The 24,768-nt window shown below is 48.3% G+C and overlaps 1 protein-coding gene across 9 annotated transcripts in view; it reads right to left on the reverse strand.

The window, feature by feature from the left end:
- Positions 1–24,768, reverse strand: part of GPAT2 (glycerol-3-phosphate acyltransferase 2, mitochondrial) — a 1,263,238-nt gene that overhangs the window by 1,074,638 nt on the left and 163,832 nt on the right. For 4 of the 9 annotated variants that reach the window (XM_085634208.1, XM_085634204.1, XM_085634200.1 and 1 more), the window contains exons 2-3: positions 24,072–24,289; positions 23,447–23,560 (exon numbers count right to left, since the gene is read on the reverse strand). The exons of 2 other annotated variants lie outside the window; for them this stretch is intronic. In XM_085634208.1, coding sequence (XP_085490334.1) covers positions 23,447–23,560; positions 24,072–24,164 — 207 coding nt within the window. In that variant the 5' untranslated portion in view covers positions 24,165–24,289. The remainder of the gene's footprint in view (positions 1–23,446; positions 23,561–24,071; positions 24,290–24,768) is intronic. 3 more of the 9 variants (XM_085634201.1, XM_085634203.1, XM_085634205.1) reach the window with 3 other exon arrangements.

Consider the following 24,768-nt stretch of genomic DNA (forward strand, 5'->3'; position numbering starts at 1 on the left):
CTACCATGGAGCAAACATTGGTTTTATACTTCTTTGGGGAAAGTCTAGTCTCTTGTTCACTTTTCCCCCTCATCCCCATTTCCTTCAAAGTTCAGTGCACGCCTCTCTGGCTTATCACCAGATCTGAGGTGCAGCGGGGAGTATGCAAATTATTTATACTAACCACCTAATCATCAAGGCACAGGATCAAGAAACAGTAAAGCTTCGCTTAACTGGATACTTTACATGATCTGGGCTTTGTTTTGAGGATCGATGAAGAAAAGTTTAAGTTTCTTGAGGGTGCAAGGATTGTATTTCTGAGATTTATAACAGATTTACCAGCTGCAACATTACATCTGCCTGCATACAAAATTGTAATAATCCAGAAGGAACTGAGAAGGGTACACTGCTGGGCTCCAATTTCTCTGAGACTCTTGACGAGGACTGAGGAGTACATAGCCTACTATTTGCAGGCCATGTGTTTTGAGACCTCTTCAATACAGTCTTACAGAGGAAAGCAAAAATCACCTCTTCAAAAGGATGTCATACAGAGATTCAATGGCTTTGTCTCAACATATCCATTGGTGGTTAGATTACAAGATGTTTTGAAAGGCAGGTCCATATTTAGCAGTCCCTGCACCGAAAACAGTGCGACACATCACCTTGACTCGTTCCTGAAATAGAAAACATTTATAATTCTAGCTTCGCAATTAAGAAATTTCAGCTCTATCAAGGGGACAAAGGCAAGGTTTATATCACCCGAGCTTAAGATTTGAGGAAATCTGTACTAAAAATATATGTTTTTGTATGCACTGAAAAACTTGCTAACTGTGATTGATTTACATATGGTCTTTTCCTCCAAACCCTCATTTATAACCGGGGACTAGTATAGATGATACTGCTTTATCCTAGGATAATCTTTATACATAGGTATTGTTCATAAAAACCAGTAAGTAAAGAATTTGTCAAGCACACTCCGTAGTGCGGGATGGCAAATACTTTTTGTTCGATCTTGCAATGAATGAGGCAAAGATGGGCATCTCGTCAATATATGGCAAACATTTTCTTTCATTGGCCTAATATCCCTGGTGGCTTGCATTTGTAATACTATTTCTCAAGAGTTGACGTTTTTGGATACTGTTGCTCTACATAGCAGCTACTGCATTAGTAAGAAATGATAATACATAACCCTCCATGTTATTAACAGAATTAAGCATTCATACTTGTGAAGATAGAATGTATTTTTTGTTACACAGGGATTCATATAAGGAATGAACGTAAAATCTATAAAGTCTTCATTGCCTAGTCTTTAGGAACGCACATCCACATCTGAGGTCAATTAATGTTACAATTGACGTGCAAAATAAAAGTGGCAGTGTTTAAAAAAGTGCAACTAAGCTTTTGTAAAGATACCTGCAGTATCGCTTGGTTCCTTTATAAAGTGCATTTAAGTGAAATCAAATTAGCAGCAAGGCAATAGCCGGATATACAGAGTCAAGAGGGCGATCCTTGTGAAGTGAAACAAATGGTACAAGACGACTACTGCTATAGCTCGTGGAGCAGTCAGAAGTTGGGCACAGGTGGTGATGCAGTTTACATACACTCATAGTGAGTCACTGTCCTGTAGTACTATGTTCATCTCCAGTTATACGGAGACACGTTGCAGGCTAGGGGTTTAATTTTTGCTCCCATCATCTATCGATTTCAGCATTCAATTGGGGTTCTGAGGCTTTTTTTAAACACTTATTCGACTGTTGGCAGCAATGTACTCCTCAGGGTCGATATGTGCGACATATAAGGAGATTCTCCACAATGATAATTGTAGGAAAGTGGGATCTGCTTTTATGGTTACCCCCACTTTTTGCCTGGTGCTATGCTGTTTGACTAGTCTGACTGGAATCCTGCTAATCAGGACCCGAGTCTCTGTGCTTTCGTCCCTAAATTTAGTTAAGGTAAGTACTTGGGTAAATCCCAGATTGGATAATGGTGTGATATTATCAGTCCCTAGTATCTGGTACTGAGGTACCCAGGGCATAGGTACACCAGGGGTCCCCCATGGGCAGAAGCATGTATTATGCCACCCATGGGAGACCACTCAAACTGTAACTACAGGCCTGCCATTGCAGCCTGTGGAAGCTGGTGCTCGCACCACTTACGGCAGATATAGGTTTCCCTATATCTGAGGTCACTGCACCCATGAAGTGGGCACCGGTGACAGCTTGCCTGTTAAGAGTAAAATCTACAGACATCCTGACCATGTCAGGGATTGCATCAGGACAGAGGTCCAAAAGATGCTGGAATTGGGGGTCATTAAGCCTTCAGAGAGCCCCTGGGCTGGTTCAGTAGTCCTTGTGCCAAAACCTCACACCAAGAATGGAAAAAGAGAGATGAGGTTTTGTGTGGACTACAGAGGCCTCAATGCAGTCACTAGGACTGATGTCCATCCTATTCCAAGGGTAGATGAACTTAAAGATACTTTGGCCTCAGCCAAGTTTCTGAGTACATTTGAACTGACTGCTGGCAAATCAAACAAGCTGAGGATGCCAAGCCAAAAACAGCATTCTCAACACCTAGTGGGCATTATCTATTTATTGTGATGCCCTTTGATCTGAAGAATGCACCTGCCACATTTCAGAGGTTGGTGAACAAAGTCCTAACAGGCCTGGAAGCATATAGTGCAGCATATCTAGATGATATAGCTGTGTTTAATTCCACCAGGGAGGATCACCTGGTCCACCTCAGAAATGTTCTGGAGGCCCTGCAAAAGGCAGGCCTCACTATCAAGGCCACCAAGTGCCAGATATGGCAGAGCAAGGTTGTATACTTTGGCCACCTGGTAGGCGGAGGCCAGGTTCAACCATTGGAGAGCAAAATCCAGACCATCATGGACTGGGTTGCTCCGACGACCAGACTCCGGTCAGAGCTTTCTTGGGCCTGACTGGGTATTACAGGAGGTTTGTTAAGAGATATGCATCTATTGTGACTCCCCTGAATGATATTACATCAAAGAAAATGCCAAAGAAAGTTCAATGGACGGTAAACTTTCAAATGGCATTTGCTGACCTGAAGCAGACCATTTGCACTTCTCTCATCCTGCAAAGTCCTGACTACTCTAAAACTTTCATTGCCCAGACAGATGCATCTGAGATAGGGGTAGATGCTGTTTTATCACAACTTAATGCAGAGGGCCAGGATCAACCAGTAGCTTTTATAAGCAGAAGAATGACCCCCAGGGAGAAACGTTGCTCAGCCATTGAGAGGGAAGCCTTTGCTGTGGTCTGAGCCTTGAAGAAGCGGAGGCCATACCCTTTTGGCACTCACTTCATTGTTCAGACAGACCACAAGCCCCTCTTATGGCTTAAACAGATGAAGGGTGAAAACCCAAAACTTTTGAGGTGGCCTACAGGGAATGGACTATAAAAGTGGAACATAGACTTGGGAGTAACTATGCGAATGCAGATGGACTTTTCCGATATTTCCACTTCGAAAATGAAGACAACTGGGCAAGGTTAGTCTCATCTCCTTTCGTTTGGGGGCAGGGGGTTGTGTAGGAAATTAAGATCTGCTTTTATGGTTACCCCCACTTTTGCCTGGTGCTATGCTGTTTCTGACTAGTCTGACTGGGATCTTGCTAATCAGGAGCTCAGTCTCTGTGCTTCTCCCCTAAAATTGGTTATGGTAAGTACTTAGGTACATCCTAGCATGTATTATGCCACCCACGGGAGACCACTCAAACTATAACAACAGACCTGCCATTGCAGCCTGTGCAAGTTGGTGCTTGCACCACTTACGGCAGAAGTCACCCCTAAAGCAGGCCTTTATATCCTGAAGGCAGGGTGCTCGATTCTAAGTGTGATGGTGCCTCTGCATCAGCAGGACACCCCTACAACCTTCAGAGTCTATTCTACCGGGTTGTAAATGCATCAGACATTACGATACATAGAGTGGCCAAGCGTCATTACGTGATGACCATCTCTAAACTTGCTGTAACGAACGCCGTCATGTTTGGTATAAAACATGTTGGAATCATACCCCCATGCAATATAAAACTCCTCCGGGAGGCACTCAGTGCTCCCGGTTCCAGTCTTCTAGACCCGGACAGCATGACATGGCTGCTGCTGACCAGAGACATAATTCTTCCCTCCTGTTGCTGAGCCAAGCTCGAGCAGGGGAAGGCAGAACATTAGGTATCATGTCACATGGAGGTCTGACCATCTCCCAGAAAGGGTTCAGTGTATTGGGGCCAGGGGGCGAGGTGGGAGCGCTTGCCAGCACCACTCAGTCTGCTTGCATAATCCAGTTCAAACCAGCTCAGGGAACCGTTGGCTCCCGCTCTGGGCTGAAACTGGACAAAGGGCGATCAATCAATCAGGGAATTGTAGGCACGCTACTCACCCGTGAGGGTCTCCAGGCGCTGGGAGAGGAGTGGGGTCCGCAGATCTTTTTAGCCAAACAGCCAAGTCTTGAGGGTCTTCCTGAAGGTGTTCAGGGAGGGGGCGCGTCTGATGTCTGCTAGTAGCTCGTTCCAGGTATTGGCTTCCAGGTCTTGGCTGCAAGGAGGAGAAGGATCTTCCGCCTGCTCTGGCTCTGTGGATGCGCGGGGTTTCGGCCAGTGCGAGGTTGGAAGATCGGAGATTATCCTCCCCAATGTCCGATCCCTCCCTTGGGAGGAAACTCTGAATCTTCCCAACACTTTTCTTAAGATACTTAAGAGCTTACCTGAGGGTGGGCCCCTAGATTCATCGTAGGACAAGATTAATTTCAAGATACTACTTCTTCTTCAACCATCTGGGCACTCTAGACTTCAGTGGACTTCGCTCTGGGCATCAAGACTGGAAGACTCCTGCTGCTCCTGATCTCGTCTCGTCGCCCTGTTTGTCTGCTGCAATGTCTGTGCTCCATACAGGAACCTTCCAAGGCCTGTGGACATGCAAGACACCTGAAGGAATCACCCTTGAAGTGAAGGAGTCACTTCCCTGCATCTGCAGGCACCTCAACTAAGCTGACCTCTCTGCTGATCCTGCGCTCCCACGGATTCCGAAAGGCTCAGCAACACAGATGGTTCTTCGCATCCCTCGAGGCCTGCCCTGTCCTCTCACCAAGTTTGAGGCAAGTATCCCTCGTCGGAGCCGCAGGAACCGAAGAACAAGTTACTTACCTTCAGTAACGATATATCTGTAAGAGACATAGATTAGTTATAGATTCCTTACCTTAGAATTACCCCCAGGCGTCAGACTGGTTCAGGAGAATTTTTCATCAGCAGTACCCCTGCGGATCGAAAGGTGGCGTCGGTCGGCTCGGTATTAGTTGTTGGCGTCGTGGTCGCCGGGATGATGTTGCGGTAGCTACTTAGACGCCGCCCTCGCGCGCTGACGTCAGTTCTTTTACACAACATTCCACGCCAGAAGCACAGAGCCATCCAAGACACTGACCACTGGTGCCCAAAACGAGGGCCCTGAAAGGAATTCCCTGACCCTAGAAGTCAGTTTGCAGAACGGGGAGGATGGGTAGGGCTGTAAGGATTCTATAACTAATCTTTGTCTCTTACAGTTATATGGCTACCGAAGGTAAGTAACTTGTTCATCTGAAAGAAACAATTAGTTATTCATTCCTGACCCTAGAATAGCTACCCCAGCAATACCAACCCTTGAGGTGGGTCCTGGAACCAAGTTCACACCAGAAAGTCGTGGAGATCAGAATGGCCAAAGAAGCCGTCTCTCCGGACTTGGCTGTCCAGGCAATAGAGTTTTGTGAACATGTGCAGAGATGCCCATGTAGCTGGCTGACATATCATTGAGGGGAACTCCCCGTCCCAAAGCAGTGGTATCTGCCGTAGCCCTGGTGGAATGGGCACGCAGTCCAACTGGAGGCTCCTTCTTTGCCAAAGAGTAGCAAGCTTTGATGCACAAAACAACCAACCTAGAGATGGCCCATTTGTGCACAGCCCAACCTTTTTTGGCGCCCACATAGCCAACAAAGAGCTGGTCATCGACCCGGAATTGCTTGGTGCGATCCAAATAAAAGGAAAGTGCACGTTTTGGATCCAGACGGTGGAGCCTCTCTTCCTCCTTAGAAGGATGCTGAGGTGGAAAGAAGGTGGGCAAAGGGATGGTTTGACCAATGTACAAAGAAGTAACCACCTTGGGAAGAAAGGAAGGTCTGTTTCTGACGACGACCGTGTCTAGATGTACAGCCAGAAAAGGAGTTTTTGAAGAAAGAACCAAGAGGTCACTCATCCTGCGAGCAGAAGTCATGGCAACCAGAAAGGCAGTCTTTAAAGTAAGAAGTCTGAGAGGACAGTTATGAAGCGGCTCAAAAGGAGCACACATAAGGTAAGCAAGAACCAAGTTCAAGTCCCACTGAGGTATTATAAAGGGAACAGGAGGAAAAAGATAAGTAATGCCCTTAAGAAAGTGATTTACAACAGGGGACTTGAAAAGAGAAGGCTTATCAGGAAGCCTAAGAAAGGCTGCAATGGCAGAGAGGTAGTCCTTAAGAGTGCCCAGAGCAGAGCCCTGCTGGGCCAAAGAAAGAAGGAACAACAGCACCTCAGAAAGAGGGGCAGAAAGGGCATCCACAGCCTTTGCTGCACACCATGCCACAAATCTGCTTTATCTACAGGCCTATACCGTCTTAGTGGAGGGACGCCTGGCTGCCAAGATAACATCACAGGCTTTGGGAGGCACGTCAAAAGCCGTCAACTGTTGCCGCTCAATCTTCACGCTAGGAAGTGGAGGCTGGACAGGTTCGGGTGGAGGACCGTCCCCTGCTGGTGCGACAGAAGATCCTTCTGAAGAGGCAGTCTGATCGGAGGATTGATGGCTATGTGTAGCAGCTCTGGATACCAGACTCTTCGTGCCCAAACCTGGAGCCACAAGTATGACTTTGGCCCGGTCGCGCTTGATCTTCTTCAGCACTCTGGGCAGAAGTGGTATAGGCGGAAAGGCGTATAGAAGACTGCAACTCCACTCGCGACGTAAAGCGTCGCCTAGCGAGTGCAGCCATGGAAATTCCAACGTGCAGAATTGCTGCCATTGCGCGTTCTCTTCGGTGGGGAATAGATCTAACCAAAGCTCTCCCCACTGCTGAAAGAGACCTTGCACCACCTCCGAGTGAAGACACCATTCGTCATCCATCATGCACGTGCGGCTGCATTTGTCGCCCTGGCGTTCAGGGAAGCTGCCAGGTGTTGAACCACCAGGGATATGCCCTGATGTTCCAGCCATGTCCAGAGACGGAGAGCCTCTTGACATAGGGTCCACGACCCCACCCCGCCCTGTTTGTTGTAGTACCACATAGCGGTGGTGTTGTCCGTGAACACCTGCACTACTCTTCCGCGAACAGAGGGAAGGAATGCTTTTAGTGCAAGATGGATCGCCCGAAGCTCCAGAAGGTTGATGTGGAGCCCGGACTCCGCCAGACCCCAGAAGTGATGCATCTGTCACCAATGTGAACTCAGGTTCGGCAAGGGAGAGGGATCTGCCTTTGACCCAATCCTGGTCCGTTAGCCACCACTGCAACTGATGTGCAGCACCCTCCGAGATCTGAACGCAATCGGACAGATTCCCCTGATGCAGTGTGTGAGAAGTTAGCCTGGCATATGCTGTCCACTAGTTAAAGTGGGCATCTTACATCAGTCCAAACGACCCTTATGATGATTAGGTTAAAGATAACCTTTATGAAAGCTATCCTAGTGGTAGCTGTGGAGAGCGGCCTTCAGGCTTAATCTTGAAGGAATGTTAAGCAGCTTGTTTTACCAGATCAGAACCTCCTGAGTAATCAAATGAAAGGAGAACCACACAAGTGTTATATAAAATATATGTATTTATTACTAAACACTCTCTACTAACCTCTATACGAGATTAGAGCACAAAGCACACAATACTTAATAGAACAACAGTAAATAGCACAATACACAGCGGGCTCCAGGGGGAGACCGAACCATATACTTAAAAATGGTATAACAACAACAACTTCACTAGTAACAGTGCCTAGAGCACGTAGAATCCAACGGCACAGCCTCAGGAAACGCCAAAAAGCATATGCTGCTGCAAAACTACACGGTGTAGCTGTGGAGAGCAGCCTTCAGGCTTAATCTTGAAGGAATGTTAAGCAGCTTGTTTTACCAGATCAGAACCTCCTGAGTAATCAAATGAAAGGAGAACCACACAAGTGTTATATAAAATAAATGTATTTATTACTAAACACTCTCTACTAACCTCTATACGAGATTAGAGCACAAAGCACACAATACAGTTCGGGTTGCATGGTCCCCACGAGCGATACACGTCTCAGGATTGCTGAGAGAGCAGATCGACCTCGGAGACGCTGGGTAACCCACCTCCTGTGTTGCAGAAATCTTCGGAGTCCTCAGGAGCTCGGGAGATGCAAACCGGTCAGATGCTTTTAGGTGCCTGCTGCTGCAGAAGAGTAACTCCTTTACTCCAAGGGAGATTCTTCTGTCGTCCAGCGAAGGGTAGACCGTCGAAGTACTTGGTTTCTGCTTGCAGAGTTTAGTCCAGGTAAAATCTAAAGTCCTGTAGGCAGGTTTCCTACTTTATACCCAAGGAAGGGGTTGGACTAACTCTGGGGACCCACCTAGGGGAGGGTCAGGACAGAAGGGTGGCTACACCCATGTCCTTTGTCCAGTTTCGCGCCAGAGCAGGAGCAAATGGCTCCTGCAACCGGTTTGAGCTGGACTATGCATGGGGACACCATATGTGCCCCAGTGCAGACTTTCTGGCACTCTAAGAGTGCACCCACCCAGCCCCAATACACTAAAGCCTGTCTGGGAGTTTGTCACACCTCCCTGTGACAGGAAACCTACTGTCAGGCCTTCCTCTCCTCGAACTTGGCTCAGCAGCAGGAGGGCAGACTAGTGTCTGTGGCGGGCAGCATCCATTTTGTGATGTCCAGGTCGAGAAAGCTGGTACTGGGTGTACCGGTGTTTCACAGAAGTCCCTCTAGAAGGGTGGAATCATACCTCCCTCGCCAGTTACTGGCGGGGAGGTATGATTCCAAGGTGTTTGAAACCAAACATGACATGTTTCTAATCAGCCGTTTTAAAGTTAGCATTTACCGCGAGGTTATAATGCACTTAAATATATATGGTTGGCTGCATCACAGAAAACCCATAGGTTCCGAAGGCTGCAGAGGGGCTCTGCCCATGCAGGGACACCCTCTCACATAAAACCCAGCACCCTGCCTTCAGGATTGATAAGGCCTGCCATAGGAGTGACTGATAGGTTTATATGTGCAGAGATTTAGAAGAGATATAGGGAACCCTTTATCTAAGTAAGGGGTGCATGCACCACCTTACACAGGCTGCAGTAACAGACCTGTGGTGTCATTTTGAATGGCCTCTCAGGTGTGGCACAATACCTGCTTCAGCCCCTGGGAGGCCTCAGGGGTACCTATGCCCTGGGTACATGGTGTACCATATACTGGAGACGGATATAGGTACCCCAGAATCTAATCTGGAGTGCACCTAAAGTACATGCAATCAATTTAGAGGAGAAAGCAGATAGGCTGACTGGGATCCTGCTATTCAGGATCGCAGTCCAAGTCGAAAACAGTGATACATCAGCAAAAAGTGGGAGTAACCATAAGAGGCAGATCCTACTCTCCAACACTGTGCCCACTGGAACTTCAGGTCACACTGAAGAGCCCGCATATGCCACCTGGCATGATCCACCAGCAGGATGCAGGAGGCCATGAGGCCCAGTAGCCACAGGGTCATTCTGACCGAAATCCGGGGTTGAGGCTGAAAGATCAGAATCATAGCCCGAATATCCAGGACTCGCTGCACCGGAGGATAGGCCCGAAACTGCGTCATGTCCCGAACCGCTCTGATGAGAAGGAGCTTCTGAGAGGTTAATCAGGTGTGACTTTGGCACATTTATAGTGAACCCTGGCGAGTGCAGGAGGTCGGCCGTAATCTGGAGGTGGAAGACGACAGCCTGGTGCGAGCCTGCCTTCAACAGCCAGTCGTCGAGATAGGGGAAGAATGGAACCCCTGATCTGCGCAGATGAGCTGCGACCACCGCCATCCCTTTCATGAACACCCGAGGGCCGCTAGTAAGGCCAAAAGGGAGCACGGTAAACTGAACGGGCTCGTGGCCTACCGTGAACCGCAAGTAACGCCGGTGGGCCGGCAGGACGGGGATGTGAAAGTAAGCATCCTGCAAGTCCAATGCTACCATTCCGTCTCCAGGGTCGAGGACAGACAGGACCTGAGCTAGCGTCAACATTTTGAACTTTTGGAAGAAGCGATTGACGTTCCTGAAATCCAAGATAGGACGCAGGCCTTTGTCCTTCTTGGGCATCAGAAAGTAGTGGGAATAGCAAGCACAACCTACTACTGGGGCAGGAACTCGCTCGATGGCCCCCTTTGTCCAAGAGAGCTGAAACTTCCTGTTGGAGAAGAGCCAGATGATCCCCGGACATGTGATGGTACGGAGGTGGCATGACTGGGGGGGTGGGGAGGGGTAGTCTCAAAGAGGACAGAATAGCCCCTTCGGACGATCTGCAAAACCCACCTGTCTGAAGTGATGGTGCGCCAGTGGGGGAGGTGATGGCGAACCCTGCCGCCCACTGGCGATTGGTGGCCCTGAAAGGTCAAACTAGGAGGGTTCGGAGGTTGCTGCAGAGGGAGTGGTGGTGGACCGGCCTGCTCGCTGGCCCCCAGACCCACGACGGTGGGTCCCACGTCCCCGGCCGCCCAGGGGCTGGACAGCTTGCGTCGGCCTGTGACTCTGGGTGGGACATAGTGGGGCACCCCTTCCGTAGCCACGAAAGGGGCGAAAAGCAGACTGTGCAGGATGGGTGGTGGAGAGGCCCAAGGACTTGGCACTAGCCCAAGAGTCCTTGAAGCGCTCTAGCGCATTCTCTGCTTTGTCGCCAAAGAGGCGACGGCCATCAAAGGGCCTCCTCCGAGCACTGGGGCAACACTTGCGCTACCGTATCCCACACAGAGTGGGTGTAACGGGCCAACCAACATGCAGTGTTTACTGACCTCAGTCCCAAGCTGGAGGAAGAAAACATCTTCCCAAGAAGGTCAAGCTTTTTGGATTCCCTATCAGGTGGTGCAGTAGGGAATGCGCCTTTTGATGTGGAGGCTTGCACCACCAATCTCTCAGGGGTGGAGTGTTGAGGAAGAAAAGTCGGATCGCCCGGAACCGGGTGCTGGTGTGGGGCAATCATCCTATCCACAGGAGCCCCTGTGCAGGGCCTGGACCAGGTGCCCAGAAGGATGTCCATTAGGGCTTCACTGAACGGCAGCAGGGGCTCTGAAGAGCTCACTGCCGGCTGAAGCACCTCTGTCAGGAGGTTAGTCCTGACTGCCACCATAGGTAGCTCTAGAGCCTGTAAGAAGCTCCTTCCTCCGTAGCCACGATAGGAGGAGACAACATGCCAAGGTCTGGGGAGGTATGCAGACCACTGGCGGCAGAGGTGGTGGCTGTGGTGCCACGACCAGTCCCGTGACCTCCCGCGCGACCGGGACCTCGAACGGCGCAGAGCAGATTGCCGGGCCTCGAGAAGCTTTTGGGACCGCTCTCACAAACACTTCAGATTCATGGTCCGGCAGTCGGAACAATTCTTGGGGTCGTGGTCACGTTACAGGCACCACAGGCACACGCGGTGCGGATCCGTCACCGACACCAGCAGGAACCGCAAGCCTTGAAACCTGGCATACCTTGTGCACCAGGAGTCGATGGACTCAAAAAACAATGTCGACAAAAGTCGTGGAAAAATCTTTCAAAAAGTGACTGGAGGTCCCGCTCTCTCCCGATGTGCGCTGGCTGGCGCACAAAAAGAAAGAACTGACGTCACCGCGCGAGGGTGGCGTCTAAGTAGCCACCGCAACATCATCCCGGCAACCACGATGCCGACGACGAATGCGGAGCCAACCGACACCACCATTTGACGCCCAGGGGTACTGCTGACAAACATTTCTCCGGATCCAGTCAGACGCCTGGGGGTAATTCTAAGGTAAGGAATCTATAACTAATGGTCTCTTTCAGATCCCCTGTGCACCGCGTCGACTTGCTGTTGCAAAGGCTTGTTGGCTTCCTTCCTCCAAGATCTTCGGGCTACAAGTAGCCCCAACCTTAAGAATCCACTGTGACCAAGATCTTCGTCCTCACTGCATCACTTGCACTGTGGGCCCGCATCTTTGGTGAGCTGCTTGAGGTCCTCTTGCAACTCCAGTGCCTCCGACCTGTGGGTCCTCTTGAGGGTCTCTTTGATTTCAGCGCGGTTCTCTTATTGCTCGGGCCTGCTTGTGGTGAGTCACCTGGACCTTGCTGGTCCCGACACTGCACCTTCTTCGCTTTCCACGTTGTTTACAGTTGCTAAGGCTTCTTGGTGCTCCAGACGGACATGGACCCCTCAACTCTCGACATCCAACGTGGGACAGCTCCTGAACGGCTCCTGGTCTTTGACAGCATCACCTGGTCCACACAGATGCAGCTCCAATCAGCTCTCCAACACTCAACTTCGGTGGGCATTCGTCTTCCGGGCCTCCTGGTCACTTCCAGTTAGAATAGTCTCTGTTCCCTATGCTTGCAGGTACTTCTCACCTTGAATCCACCTTTAGGTTTCACCGGACACTTTCACCTTCTCCAGCAGCGGCATCTTCCTGAAGTCCTTCATTGAGTTCGACAGCGGTTTCCGACGACACTTCACACTTATGCACCCGGTTTCCCTGGTGTAGGTATCCTGGTTAATGGGGTATCCACGTTGGGATGTCTCTTTAACCTTCTGTCCACCACAGGGTCCTTCATATCTCCTACATTACCACGGCAAATCGACATAAAAAGCAAGGGATCGGACCGCTTGGGCTGAGCTGCAGCGGCGATGAAAAAATCTTGGCTTTCCGGAATGTGGTGAGGCGATCAGAGCATGTTATCGACGCTGGGGCCCTGAGGCGCTGCGGCCCTGGTTCACGAAAGCGGCACAATGCGCTACGGGAGCCCCGTGGATCCACGTGGTGACCGGGCCCTACAATCTGCACTGGCGGTTTTGGGCCTGTAAGGGGAATGCGGAGGTGAGTGGGAGGCGGCACTGCGACCTTATGTGAATCTATGTGTGAACTGTGAAGGTGAGACACCGATCGGGTGCAAAAAGAGAGACGGAGACATGAGTACGGGGACCCAGTGACATTTCTCCCTGCGGACTGCGGTGCGGGTGAAAAAGACGGGAGAGTGGGGGAGTCTCAGTCCAGACACCACAACCCCCAGGCGATGCCAGCCTGCTCTGACATGCGACATTGGCCTGGCGAGAGGGATGCGGGACGTGCCCCCCCAGACAAGCAGCTGCTGTGACTGACTCAGCGAGATTTCCCACCACACCGCACCACACTATCCCCTCCTGGGCCGCGTTGGGACCGCGAGGGGCCGATCTCTGGCTCCCGCCAGCTGTGCGACATAGGGGAAGAGACTTTAACCCCTAAAGCAAACCGAGTCAAAGAGAGAGCTGGCTGAAGGGGACTGCGACCTACGATTCGGGCTCACACTACTGGAGAAGCTGAGGCACCGCTAGGCCCAGTCATAGTGGGTTGATATGCGCCATATGCACTGCGCATTTGCACAGCATTCCTCCTAAGACCAGCCCTGAGGCACGGTACTACCAGCCAGAGACCGGCACCCCCACTCACTGCATGATCAGCTCCACATCATACGGAAGGCTCTAACCCCGACCCCACCCCACCCCACCCCTCGAGGGGCTACACGCAGGTCAGGCGAAAGCTGAACGGAGCTACAGGACACCAAACTACTAGGTGGAGAAGCCTACAGCGGACTGCCACTAAGCCCCAACAGCTCCTGAAGGCAAGGCTAGTGGCGCGGGAGTCCGGAACCACCCACCTACACAATGGGGAAACCTGATGGCCGCCAGCCCCATCTCACCTTTGAAAATAAGAAAACGTCTACTAGGTCCACCTTGGCGGACTCCGGTTCTACCAGCATGGACCAATCTCACCCCCTCACCAACCCCGGAGGACGATGTAAAAACGCTACTCCTCGCCATGCAATACAGTCTCAGTGACCTGTCCGGAAAGATGGACACTATGAACAATAGAATGGACTTCCTCGTCCAAAAAGTAGACAGGCATGATGGACAAATTAAGGAAGTGGAGCTGCAGATATCAGACACCGAGGATTCCACAGCCCAGATGCAGAAGCAGGTATCGCAAATGGATTAAATTTTAAAAGTCATAGCAGCTAAGAATGAGGATTTGGAGGCCAGAAGTCGCCGCAATAATATCCGTATTCTTGGAATACCGGAAAGTACCGGTACCGGCCGCATGGAGGAATTTGTAGAAAGACTGCTGATTACCACCTTTGGAGCGGAATCCTTCTCGGCGCACATGGTGGTGGAAAGAGCATTTCGCTCCCTGGGCCCCCGGCCACCTCCGGGGAGTACTCCGTGACCAATAATAGCCTGGTTGTTAAATTACCGGGACCGTGATGTGGCCCTCAGGAAAGCTCGTGCACAAAAGAACATGCACTAAGAAGGGAATGACTTCACCGTTTATCCGGACTTTACAATGGCTGTGCAGGAGGCGAGAAGGACATTTCTGCCAGTCAAGCTCAAGCTACGCAAGGCCCAAATTGACTACGCCCCAATGTATCCCGCAAGGCTCCGGATCTCACACAACGACAAACAGATTATCTGCAACACTCCGCAACAAGTGGAAGATTTCCTTAAAGCTATGCAACGAAGGTCACCGCAGCAGGATCACATATCCAGATCACCATCTCCGACAGAGGAATGACCAGAATATTGAATCATTCTCCTGCCAGGCTGGCACAGGTACAGACGTCGGTCCTCTCTGTGTGTGGATAACTGAAAGCTCCTGCTGGTCCATTGCGCTCCAGCTGCCCTGATCACTGCTGAGAGGACACCGGAATTGCCACTCTTTACCTGGCGATATTGACCCAAGTACCAGACAACTACGAACAGCTAAGTGCCCTAACGGACGATATGGGTTACTGTTATAACATGACTAGGAGTAGGGTGATTCCAACTTGCAGATCCCTTATGCTATTCTGGACCTAGGTAGTGGCCATACTGGAATAATTGCCACCAGGCCCCCTTTCTCCACCGCTCCTCCCCACCCTTACACTGGGAACGAGGGGAATCGCGAGGCAGCGGAGCGGAACCATGGGAAGGGTTGGTGTTGCTCACTTGCCCCCCCCAGCACGGGAGATCCCCATCCCTGTTTTGTCTCTACCTTATTCTCTGTTAGAGAGACTTTCACTATTACGGGGTCATCATTTGGCCCCACATAGTATGGTTTTCTTGTTTGGGAGGACGGGAGGGCACTTTTGTACCGGCACGATTGGGGTTCTGTTGTTGGAGGGGGTGGGTTAGGATGTTGTCGCTCGGCCTAATGGCGACTTATGGGGGAAAAGTTGGTGGGGGGAGGGACAGGGATGTTAAGATTTGAAAATGATTACCAAGAGACACAGTCTGTTCGGCATGCCCGATTTTTGCGGACCAGTTGTACTGAGAACACCCAAGGTCACATGCGATACCAGAATTCACTACCCACTGTTTTAACACACACCGTTAGTACTGTTGACACACACTGAACCTGCGTGAATCAAGCTCCTCACGTGGAATGTGAGAGGGCTGGGAGACCCCGCAAACGACGCCACATACTGGCGTATCTGGACAGGCATAACATACAGATAGCGATGTAACAAGAAACACATATTGACCCCCGCCGCGAAACGTGTTTCGGCAGCAGATGGGCCTCCGTAAGGGTGTTCCCTTACTACTCTTCATATTTACAAGGTACACTCATACTTATCAAAAAAGGCACACCTTTCATACTTGGCAGCAACTACAGTGATCCCTCAGGACGCAGCTGCCTGCTCTGGGGCACACTAGGCACCAAGTCGGTAAACTTCGCCTCGTGCTATGGGCCAAACACAGATACCCCAGACTTCTTCACCCCTTTATGGGGACAGATAATCAAGGTGGGATCCACTCACATAATATGGGGAGGGGATTTCAATGTTCCTTTGCGTCCCACACTAGATAGATCCAACCCCCTCCCGCAGCACTATAATAACACACAAGATACCCTCTCTCAACTTTTTTTAGATCACAGACTTATAGATGCTTGGAGATATGCACACCCATCCGACAGAGAGTGCACTTACTACACGGCTGGCCACCACACCTGGTCACGGCTGTATTATTGGGTCTGCTATAGAGGGGTCGGCACGTGGATAAACTCGGTGGAGCACCTGGCTCGCACGTACTCCGATCATGCGCCTGTATGCCTGACAATAGTGCCCCCTAGCTTAATTACGACTCCACGATGTTGGAGACTAGTGCCGGAGGAGCTGCTGGATACGGTGTTCCAGGTGAGGGAAAGCGAAGAGATAGACAATTTCTTTACCAGAAACAAGGGCTCTGTTACGTATGCCAATACAGTATGGGACGCTTTTAAAGTAACTATAAAGGGCATATGCATGTCTAAAAGTTTTGGGGTGCTCCGTGATCTACGGCGCACAATACATACTCTAGAAACAGACATTAAGACATTGGAGCTTAACATGTGGACGGAGATATCGGGCGCCCACAGAGCTCTCCTGCGAGAGAAAATGTCTGAATATGAAGAAACAGCAGCACGGGAGGCCAGGTTAAAGGCAAATATTTCACGGCTCGGCGCGAAGGGGAGAGACCGGGTAAAGCACTGGCGTCGGAGATACACCCGGCCAGATTCTCCAATTATGTGCTGGAGGTGTGGGGGGAGATGGGACGAGACATAGGGATAGCCGGGACATTCTGCATACCTTCACAGAGTTCTATACGGAATTATATACCTCACGCCAGAATGCACCTCCGGATCTGTCGCAGTATCTTGCAGATATAGCGTTGGGATAGTTAGGTGATGGTCAGAGAGAATTTTTAGAGGCGTCATTCGAGGATGATGAGCTTCGCGAGGCCATCATGCAGATGGCGTTGGGGAAGGGCCCCGGGCCCGACGGCATCCCAATAGAGTTTTATAAAACCTACATTGACCAGCTCCTGCCAGTCTTAAAAGAGGTATTTTCGGAGGCACAAGAACTGCAGCTCCTACCCGAGTCGATGAGAGAGGCGCTCATAATCTCACTATTAAAACCAGGAAAACCAGCAGATCGATGCATATAAATTGGGCTAAATCCCAGGTTTTCCCACTGACTGCATCTGCTACACCCTTTGACATAGATTATCCCATAGCATAGTGCACTGACGAGGTGCGATACTTGGGGATTGTGGTCCCGTCAGAGCGGGAGGAGCTGATGCGGCTGAATTACGGACGCACAATGGACCACATTACCGGATGTGTGATCTGCTGGAATGCACTCTCGCCGACTATGGCGGGCCTCATCTCCCTAATAAAAATAGTCATCTTACCTAAATTTTTATATTAATTCCTAAATATCCCATATGACCCGAGGAGAATTTTTTTCGCTAGCCTCCATGCCGAGCTGATCAGGCTGGTATGGGGTGGTAAACAACCCCGGATAAAATGGGACACACTAGTGCGTCCATTTGCACAAGGGGATTTGACATTCCCAACTTTGAGCTGTACTACCAGTGCGCTCAAGCACATTTCACTCACTACTGGTTCAACCCCCCCGCTACACACCACATGTAGCAACTAAACACTGGCTTGCGCATCTCACCCCGCTCGACGGTGTAATACTCTCAACACTTAGACCTCGAGAACCACGCCCCACTTCCGTGGAGTGTACACTTAAAGCCTGGCACCATATAGCTAATAAAGCACTAGCACCAAGCATTTATTCGCCACTGCTTCCATTGGTATATCATCCACAGATGCCCCTGCTGCAGGAGGGAGTGTTCAGAAAGATGGCTCGGACCCGGAACATACGGCCGTGGGGCGACCTCTACTTAAATGGTAATCTCCGCTCCCTACACCAACTCTTTTCAGACCCCCAGCCCACCACAATGGAAACATTTCTATATACACGCTTAAGGCATGGGTTGAAAAGATTGCACACCCGAATATCAAGCTGAGCCCGGAACGCTTGCACCACTACACCATGTCCTACGCGCACCTACAGCCTCACATTTAGTCTCCGCACTATATCGCGCTATGTACACTGACGCTACATATTCCATGTGCGATGCCAGGGAGAAATGGTCAGCTGAATAGGAACAATCTATAACTGACAAGCAATGGGAATTTTGCTGCAAGCAAACTGAACACGTCTCCTCAAATCGTCGTCTACACATTATTCACTATAAATACCTTCAGCGTAGCTACTACACTCCACTAAAGCTATACAAATTTGGGTTGCGAGACACGAACAGATGTGATTGATGCAGAGCGGAATCTGATAACTTTCTCCATCTAGCTTGGTCGTGTCCAGGGGTGTACGAATAATGGACTCTGGCCTTTAATGCATTAGATCGCATGGTCTCTATGCAGATTCGGAGATCCCCTCTGGTGGCTCTACTTGGTTATACTGAACAGATTCCGGCAAAATACCGCAAGTTCGTGTCCTTTGATCTCATGCTGGCAAAGCGCCGAGTGGCCTTCCGATGGGGTCGAGGGAGGCCATCTAAGTTCAAGGACTGGCTGGGAGACATGATTTTATGGCAGGATCAGACATGCTTGTATGCTGAACTACTCCCGGTAGCATCACACCCACGGGATATATGGAGCCCACTCCAGGCATACCTGATGGCACATCCGGACGCTAATGACCAGGATGCATCTGTGCAACTTATGTGGCAGATTCCCCCGCCCCCTTGGGACATATGTGACGTATGGGTAGTTCTTATATATTATATAATGTTGTATACGCGACCTGAACTAATGTGAACAGACCATAAGTAAACCATATAATGTTATGTTTCGCTGCGGCTAAGTGTAGCAAATGTTGCCAGCAGGTCCTGTACAAATCGATGACTGTCTCTTGCACTTGTATGTGACTCATGTATGTATCACTTTCTATAATAAAAACTATATAAAAAAAATAAAAAGTATAGTTACAGGTAAGTATCTTATTTCTTACTCCAGTATTGGAACTTTCATAGATTCACATGCTTGAATCAGAATACCAAGCAGTTGAGTAGCACATTTACCATAGTGTTGACCAGCTTAACAGGAATATGCATCAATAAAACTTGCAAGTAATCACAAAACAAAGTGCCAACCACAATCATATCAATAACAATTAGGGAATAGATTCCTTTAAGCGTTAAAGTAAATGGTTTACCCCTTGGAAATGTGATACAGAAGAAGAGGTGGGGGGTAGGCAGAGGTGGCTCACCTTAATGGAATAGATGCCAAAGCGCTGCCTGACCCCCAGCAGTGTTGTTTAGAACTGCTGAATTCAGGCAGTAGTGTTGAGGAAATATGTGTCTGTTCTTCCACATTGCTGCATGGCAAATCTCAGAAAGTGACACTTCCGGAACGAACGGTGCAGATGTAATCACAGCACTTGTGGAGTGGGCTCGGACTCTTGAAGACTGCGGTCTGCCTGCTTTGTGATGGCAAAATTGTGTGGCACTTGCGATCCATCAAGAAATACTCTGCTTAGAGAGCAGGAACCCTTTCCCTGGGCACTGTATGAGACAAAGAATTGAGAAGTCTTGCAAAAAGCTTGTGTCTTGAGCAGATAACATTTTAGGCAACGCCTGACATCCAACGAGAGAAAAGTCCTCGCTTTTTTAATGTCAATTTGAGCCCAGGTGGTGGGGTTTGAGGCTATGATACAGTCTTAGAAGGGTGTTCTCTCCTATGTGACCCTTTCTTGCTCTCTGTGGAAACATTGTGAGGGGATTTCTTAGCACATTTGGCATTGGGTTCCTTATCAGAGTGCGAGGAATTCCTTTCCCATTTGAAGGAAATTCTTGAGCAGGTAGACTACTCACTCTCAGGGTCTGACACAGGATTAGTTACCTGGTTTTCATCTTCTGGAGCCAAATGAGAAGCCGTCCCTCACGGTCTCTGAGAGCTTTGTTTGAAAAAGTGCGACAAATTTTGCAGTCTGACGGTTTACTGGCTGGATATAAACACTAAATTCACTTTTTATGAGGGTCTTCCACCTATAGACTCTTCTTTAAACAGGTGACAAACTCTCTGAAGAGAGCCTTTCTTGCCTAGCCTGACATGCAAAGTCAGAGCTGGTGGCAAACAGATATAAAGAGTAGCATATATATATCTGCTTGAAATTTTAATCAATAAAGTCGCATCCCTGAAGGATGAAGTTCAGAAATCTTCTTTAGATGTGAAAAGCTGAGCAGAGCTTAGAGGAGACTCCCTAGCACAACGTGCGGTAGAAAATCTGAGGTACTGAGCTTGTCTCTGGAGTGTTCTGGAGGGTAATTCATGCTGATTGGTTATGGCAAAGTGTGGTCTCTTTTTTAACAGTGAATATGATGCATTAATAAACTAAGAGGCCCAGGACTTTTCTAGTCTATACCCATCAATGTCTACTACAACTACTATTTTTAAGTACCAGGGACTACCATCATGACGACGGGGAATGATTCAAGCATGTGAATCTATGAAAGTTCCAATACTGGAGTAACTGTCGCAAACAAGAACATAGGTGGGGGTAAATTATGATAATAATGTTAAAGAAAAATATAAGTCTCTGCTGGCAGATTATAAAAAGCTTATAATGAAGGAAAAATCACAGTACTTTAATAATTCCATTGAAAAAGCCTGTTGCACCTCCAAAGCCCGTTTTCAAGCCGTCTCCAATCTCCTCTTTGGAGATAAGGAATGTGGGAAATATGAATCCGGATTTCTGTGATTCTCTAGCTTCATTCTTTCTGAATAAAGTAGAGGTTATCTATAATAAACTCACTTTGAATATAGTAATACATCTTATTAGAAAGGACATTTCTTAGGGACAGCAAGAAGGCTTAATTTGCCGAGTTTCATTTTCTTTCAGTTGATCAAGTTAGACAGGTGGTTCTCTCTACTAAATCCGGGTCACCTCATGATCCCTGTACTCCTAAAATTGAACAGCTCACTCCTGACCCGGTGGTTGCCCAACTGACGCCTATTTTTAATGCCGTATTTAGGACTGGTGTCTTTCCAAATGATTGGAAAGTTGCTACAATTATTTCGCTGCTTTAGAACGTCAATATGAAGAAACTTGACCTCAATAGCTACAGACTAATCTCCAGGTTGCCTTTTCCAGCTAAAATACTGGAGAAAGAAATTAATCATCAATTATCGGCCTTCTTGGATAGTAATCAGCTGCTGAATGACTCCTAATATGGATTCCGCATGGAGCATTCTATGGAATCTGCTCTCATTGTAGATACAGAGATGGCACGGGCCACAGTGGATGATGGGGGCAATGCTACCTTCATTCTTCTCGACCTTACTGTGGCCTTTGACATGGTCAATCATGACCTTCTGTTGGAACAGTTGGAAGACTTGGGTGTAGAAGGGGCAGTTTTGACCCTTTTTAGATACTTTCTTACAGAAAGAACCCAAACTGTGCCCATAGGCGATTTCACATCTAAACCTTTTCCCTTACCGTGTGAAGTTCCCCAGGGCTCCTCAGTGAGTGCAACTCTTTTCAATATCTATGTTACTCCGCTGGTGGCTCTGGTAAAATCTTTTGGTCTATCAAATTTCTCCTACACAGACGACACACAAATTGTCGTCTCCCTTTCTAGGAATGGTCCTGACATATATGAGACGGTCTGTAATTGCATGCGGGAGGTCGGGGCTTGGATGGATGTGAATTGCCTTAGGTTGAACTGTGCAAAAACGGAGGTCATCTTATTTGGGAAAAACGCCTCCTCATTCTTTTGGAATCCCTCCAGGTCGCCGAACAAACTGGGTTTGCTTCCGGTTCCAGTGAAAAAGGTGAAAAACCTAGGAATCCTGATTGATGACAAATTGACTTATAAGAACAAGTAAATAAGGTAACTTCTACAGCCTTCTTTATGCTTCGTACAATAAAGAAAATGGCACTGTTTCTTCCCCCATACCTGCTGAAAACAGTGGTAATGTCCAAGTTGGACTATTGCAATGGACTAAACGCTAACATACCTAAAGCTCCCTTGAAAAAACTGAAGATTCTACAAAATACAGCAGTGAGGATGCTGATGAAAACCCAGAGCTTCCAGTGAGCCTTCACTGGCTCCCTGTGCATCCAAGGCTTCGTTTTAAATCATACTGCTTCAGAGACAAGGTGCAGCCTTCTTAAGAGAAAAACTCAGAAGGTATGTTCCTAATAGGACTCTTCGGTCCAGCTCAGCCAGGAGTCTGGTCAAGCCACTCAACAAGCTCTTCTCCTGGGGGAGTTGGAGCTTTATGCTCTGTACAACTCAAAACTGGAATTGGCTTCCATTAGGAAGAATATCTTTGTCTCTTAGGAGTTTCCGCAAGCTTCTAAAAATGCGGCTCCTGTGTTCCTCTTGTTCTTTGCTTCTTAGCACCGAGACAGCTCAGGGTAATTGTTTACGCTTTATAAAACTCAACTATTCTACGGCCCAATAAGAGATTTAACGTTCTTTGGTTACCGTTACTCCTTTGAGGAGTAAGTGAAGAGGGGTGGGGGCGGACAAAATTGAAATCCTGAATACAGGCTAACAAAATAAAGTAGCAGCAGTCTGTGAACAGGTAAGTACTGACTGAGAAAAACAAGGGCTCAAGTAGTACTCTGCAACAGCCCAAATTAAAAAGGGTTTGTTTGGAAAATAACTGCGGATTTACAGAGCAACTAAAGGTTGTGTTGCTCTGAGGAGTGAAATATCTGGTTGCCTTATCAGTAAAATGAAGCAGTCTGAACTTGTTTACTTCAGATAATAGACAAAACCTTTTTAATTTACAGCTAACTTAGACGGAAATCCGGTTCATACACTTCCTTCTTATTTAGGACACATTTAATTTCCATCATATTTACCTGTTGTATATTGTGCATGCAACTGGGATACTAAAGCGGCTAGTCTTGTCTCTGTAAATTGAGCATTTGACAAAAATGGGTAAGGAATTGGAAAAACTCCCTACCTTCAAAGCCTCTCGAGAATGGGAAAGAAAACTCACACAGCAATTGCTAAGAACATAATCTGTTATTAGATTAATCAAACCAAGATCCAGATTGCAAAGCAAGTCACTTTGGACTTCAGAGAAAAAAACAGCAAACAAACGACCAGATGGTTTTTAAAACTCTGAAAGCATGCATGTTTCTTTAACATACAAACACACCAGAGAGGAAAATATAAACTGAATAGTCCTGTTCTCCTTGACCTAAATGGGCTCTTGCCAGATGTAGGTATTTTGAATCTAGGAAAGTCCTATATTTTGACAAAACGAGTCTACTACACGAATAGCGTTCCAGAGAGCAGACCACAGAACCAACAGTAATGTTACAAAGAGCTATATGTCAAGATTTGGGACCATGAGAACTTGCTACCATACAAATTTAAAAACATGTCTGCCATCTGCTAAACAAAGCCTTACCCAGCTCCGGGGGCTACAGGATTGGCAGCAGCGCCCAACATTGGGGCGGTACTTTCCTAGAAAAGGAGTGACGTTTCCTATCTTCATTCCAAGCCGCAGTGATAGGTCATGCACCTGAAAATAAAACATATAAATACTTGTGATCAACTATGACACATAAAATAGCTTAAGGAGCATGTCACTGAGGCAAGGTAGAGTTTGTAGTGAAGCACAGAAGAAGAGTCTATACTCTGTTTCAATGAAATGACAATCAGTCAACCTCCTCCGCCTCTCACTTCGGGGTATGAGGAGTCTGGACGATGCAGGATGTAGATGATCAAAGGGAGTGTGTTTTGGCAATAAGGGAATGGCCCTAGGGAGGGTCTGTCATCAACATGCCCGTGACTGAAGGAAAGACAGCTGAAGCCTCACAGTGAGGGGCTGAACAAGACTGGAAAAGGAATAGGCAATACTTCTCATTGTGTTCCTAAAAGATCTTTTATTTTTCCACCCCAATACTGATCACTGCTGTTATCTTTCCATGATATCAGAGTTTCTTCTTCAGAGACCTGCTGTCACCCCCCACCCCCTTCAGCCCAAGTAGTCAAAAATATGGAAAACCCAAGAGTTCTACAATCCAACCTACTGGACTCCTCCCCAGAAAGTCACGTACTCTGCCCCGGCGAAAAGGTTGGTGTCCAGTATGTGTTGATAAGAAGACATCTTCATCTCGCGCCATCACTGCTTGAGTTTGCAATTTCACTGTCCCTGCAGTCAATCCACTCTTCCTTCTCGACTAACCCTGGTGATCCCTGCTGCAGTCTGAGGATTAACAACAGGATTCTTTGAAGAATGAGCACAGATCTAAAGAACAGCAGAGATAAAACAACTCTGAAATGCTTGAATTATTGTCAAAATTAATGTCAATCACTGATAATTGCTCTGGCCCGTATTCAAGCTTTCTTTGCTCACTGCGCCACTCTAAATAGGGACCAACCTTTAGCAATTCCGGCTTAGTCCTGCTCCACAAAGGCAGCCCAGTCCAGCCCAAACTACCAGGCCACCCCCACCAAATGAATCCATTGCAACCTTATAGTTTTCTGCCTTATTGTTCATCATCAATGAGGTAAATTTTGCTTTACATAGCACCCTGCTTACTTTCGCACAGGGACTCTAGCTGGACCTCACTGATGAGCCAAAAAACCAAAGAGCTCAGGTTGCTTGTGTACCCCTTCAGAGGGGGTGTGGTTGCCTAGATGTTTGGGCTGGGCTCTTCCTATTAGAACACAACCAACCCTGCTCTCCTTACCTCTCAAAGTAAGATGGTTTGTGTATGCCATACA

This window comes from Triturus cristatus, chromosome 11, assembly GCF_964204655.1.
Source record: "Triturus cristatus chromosome 11, aTriCri1.1, whole genome shotgun sequence".
NCBI lineage: Eukaryota > Metazoa > Chordata > Amphibia > Caudata > Salamandridae > Triturus > Triturus cristatus.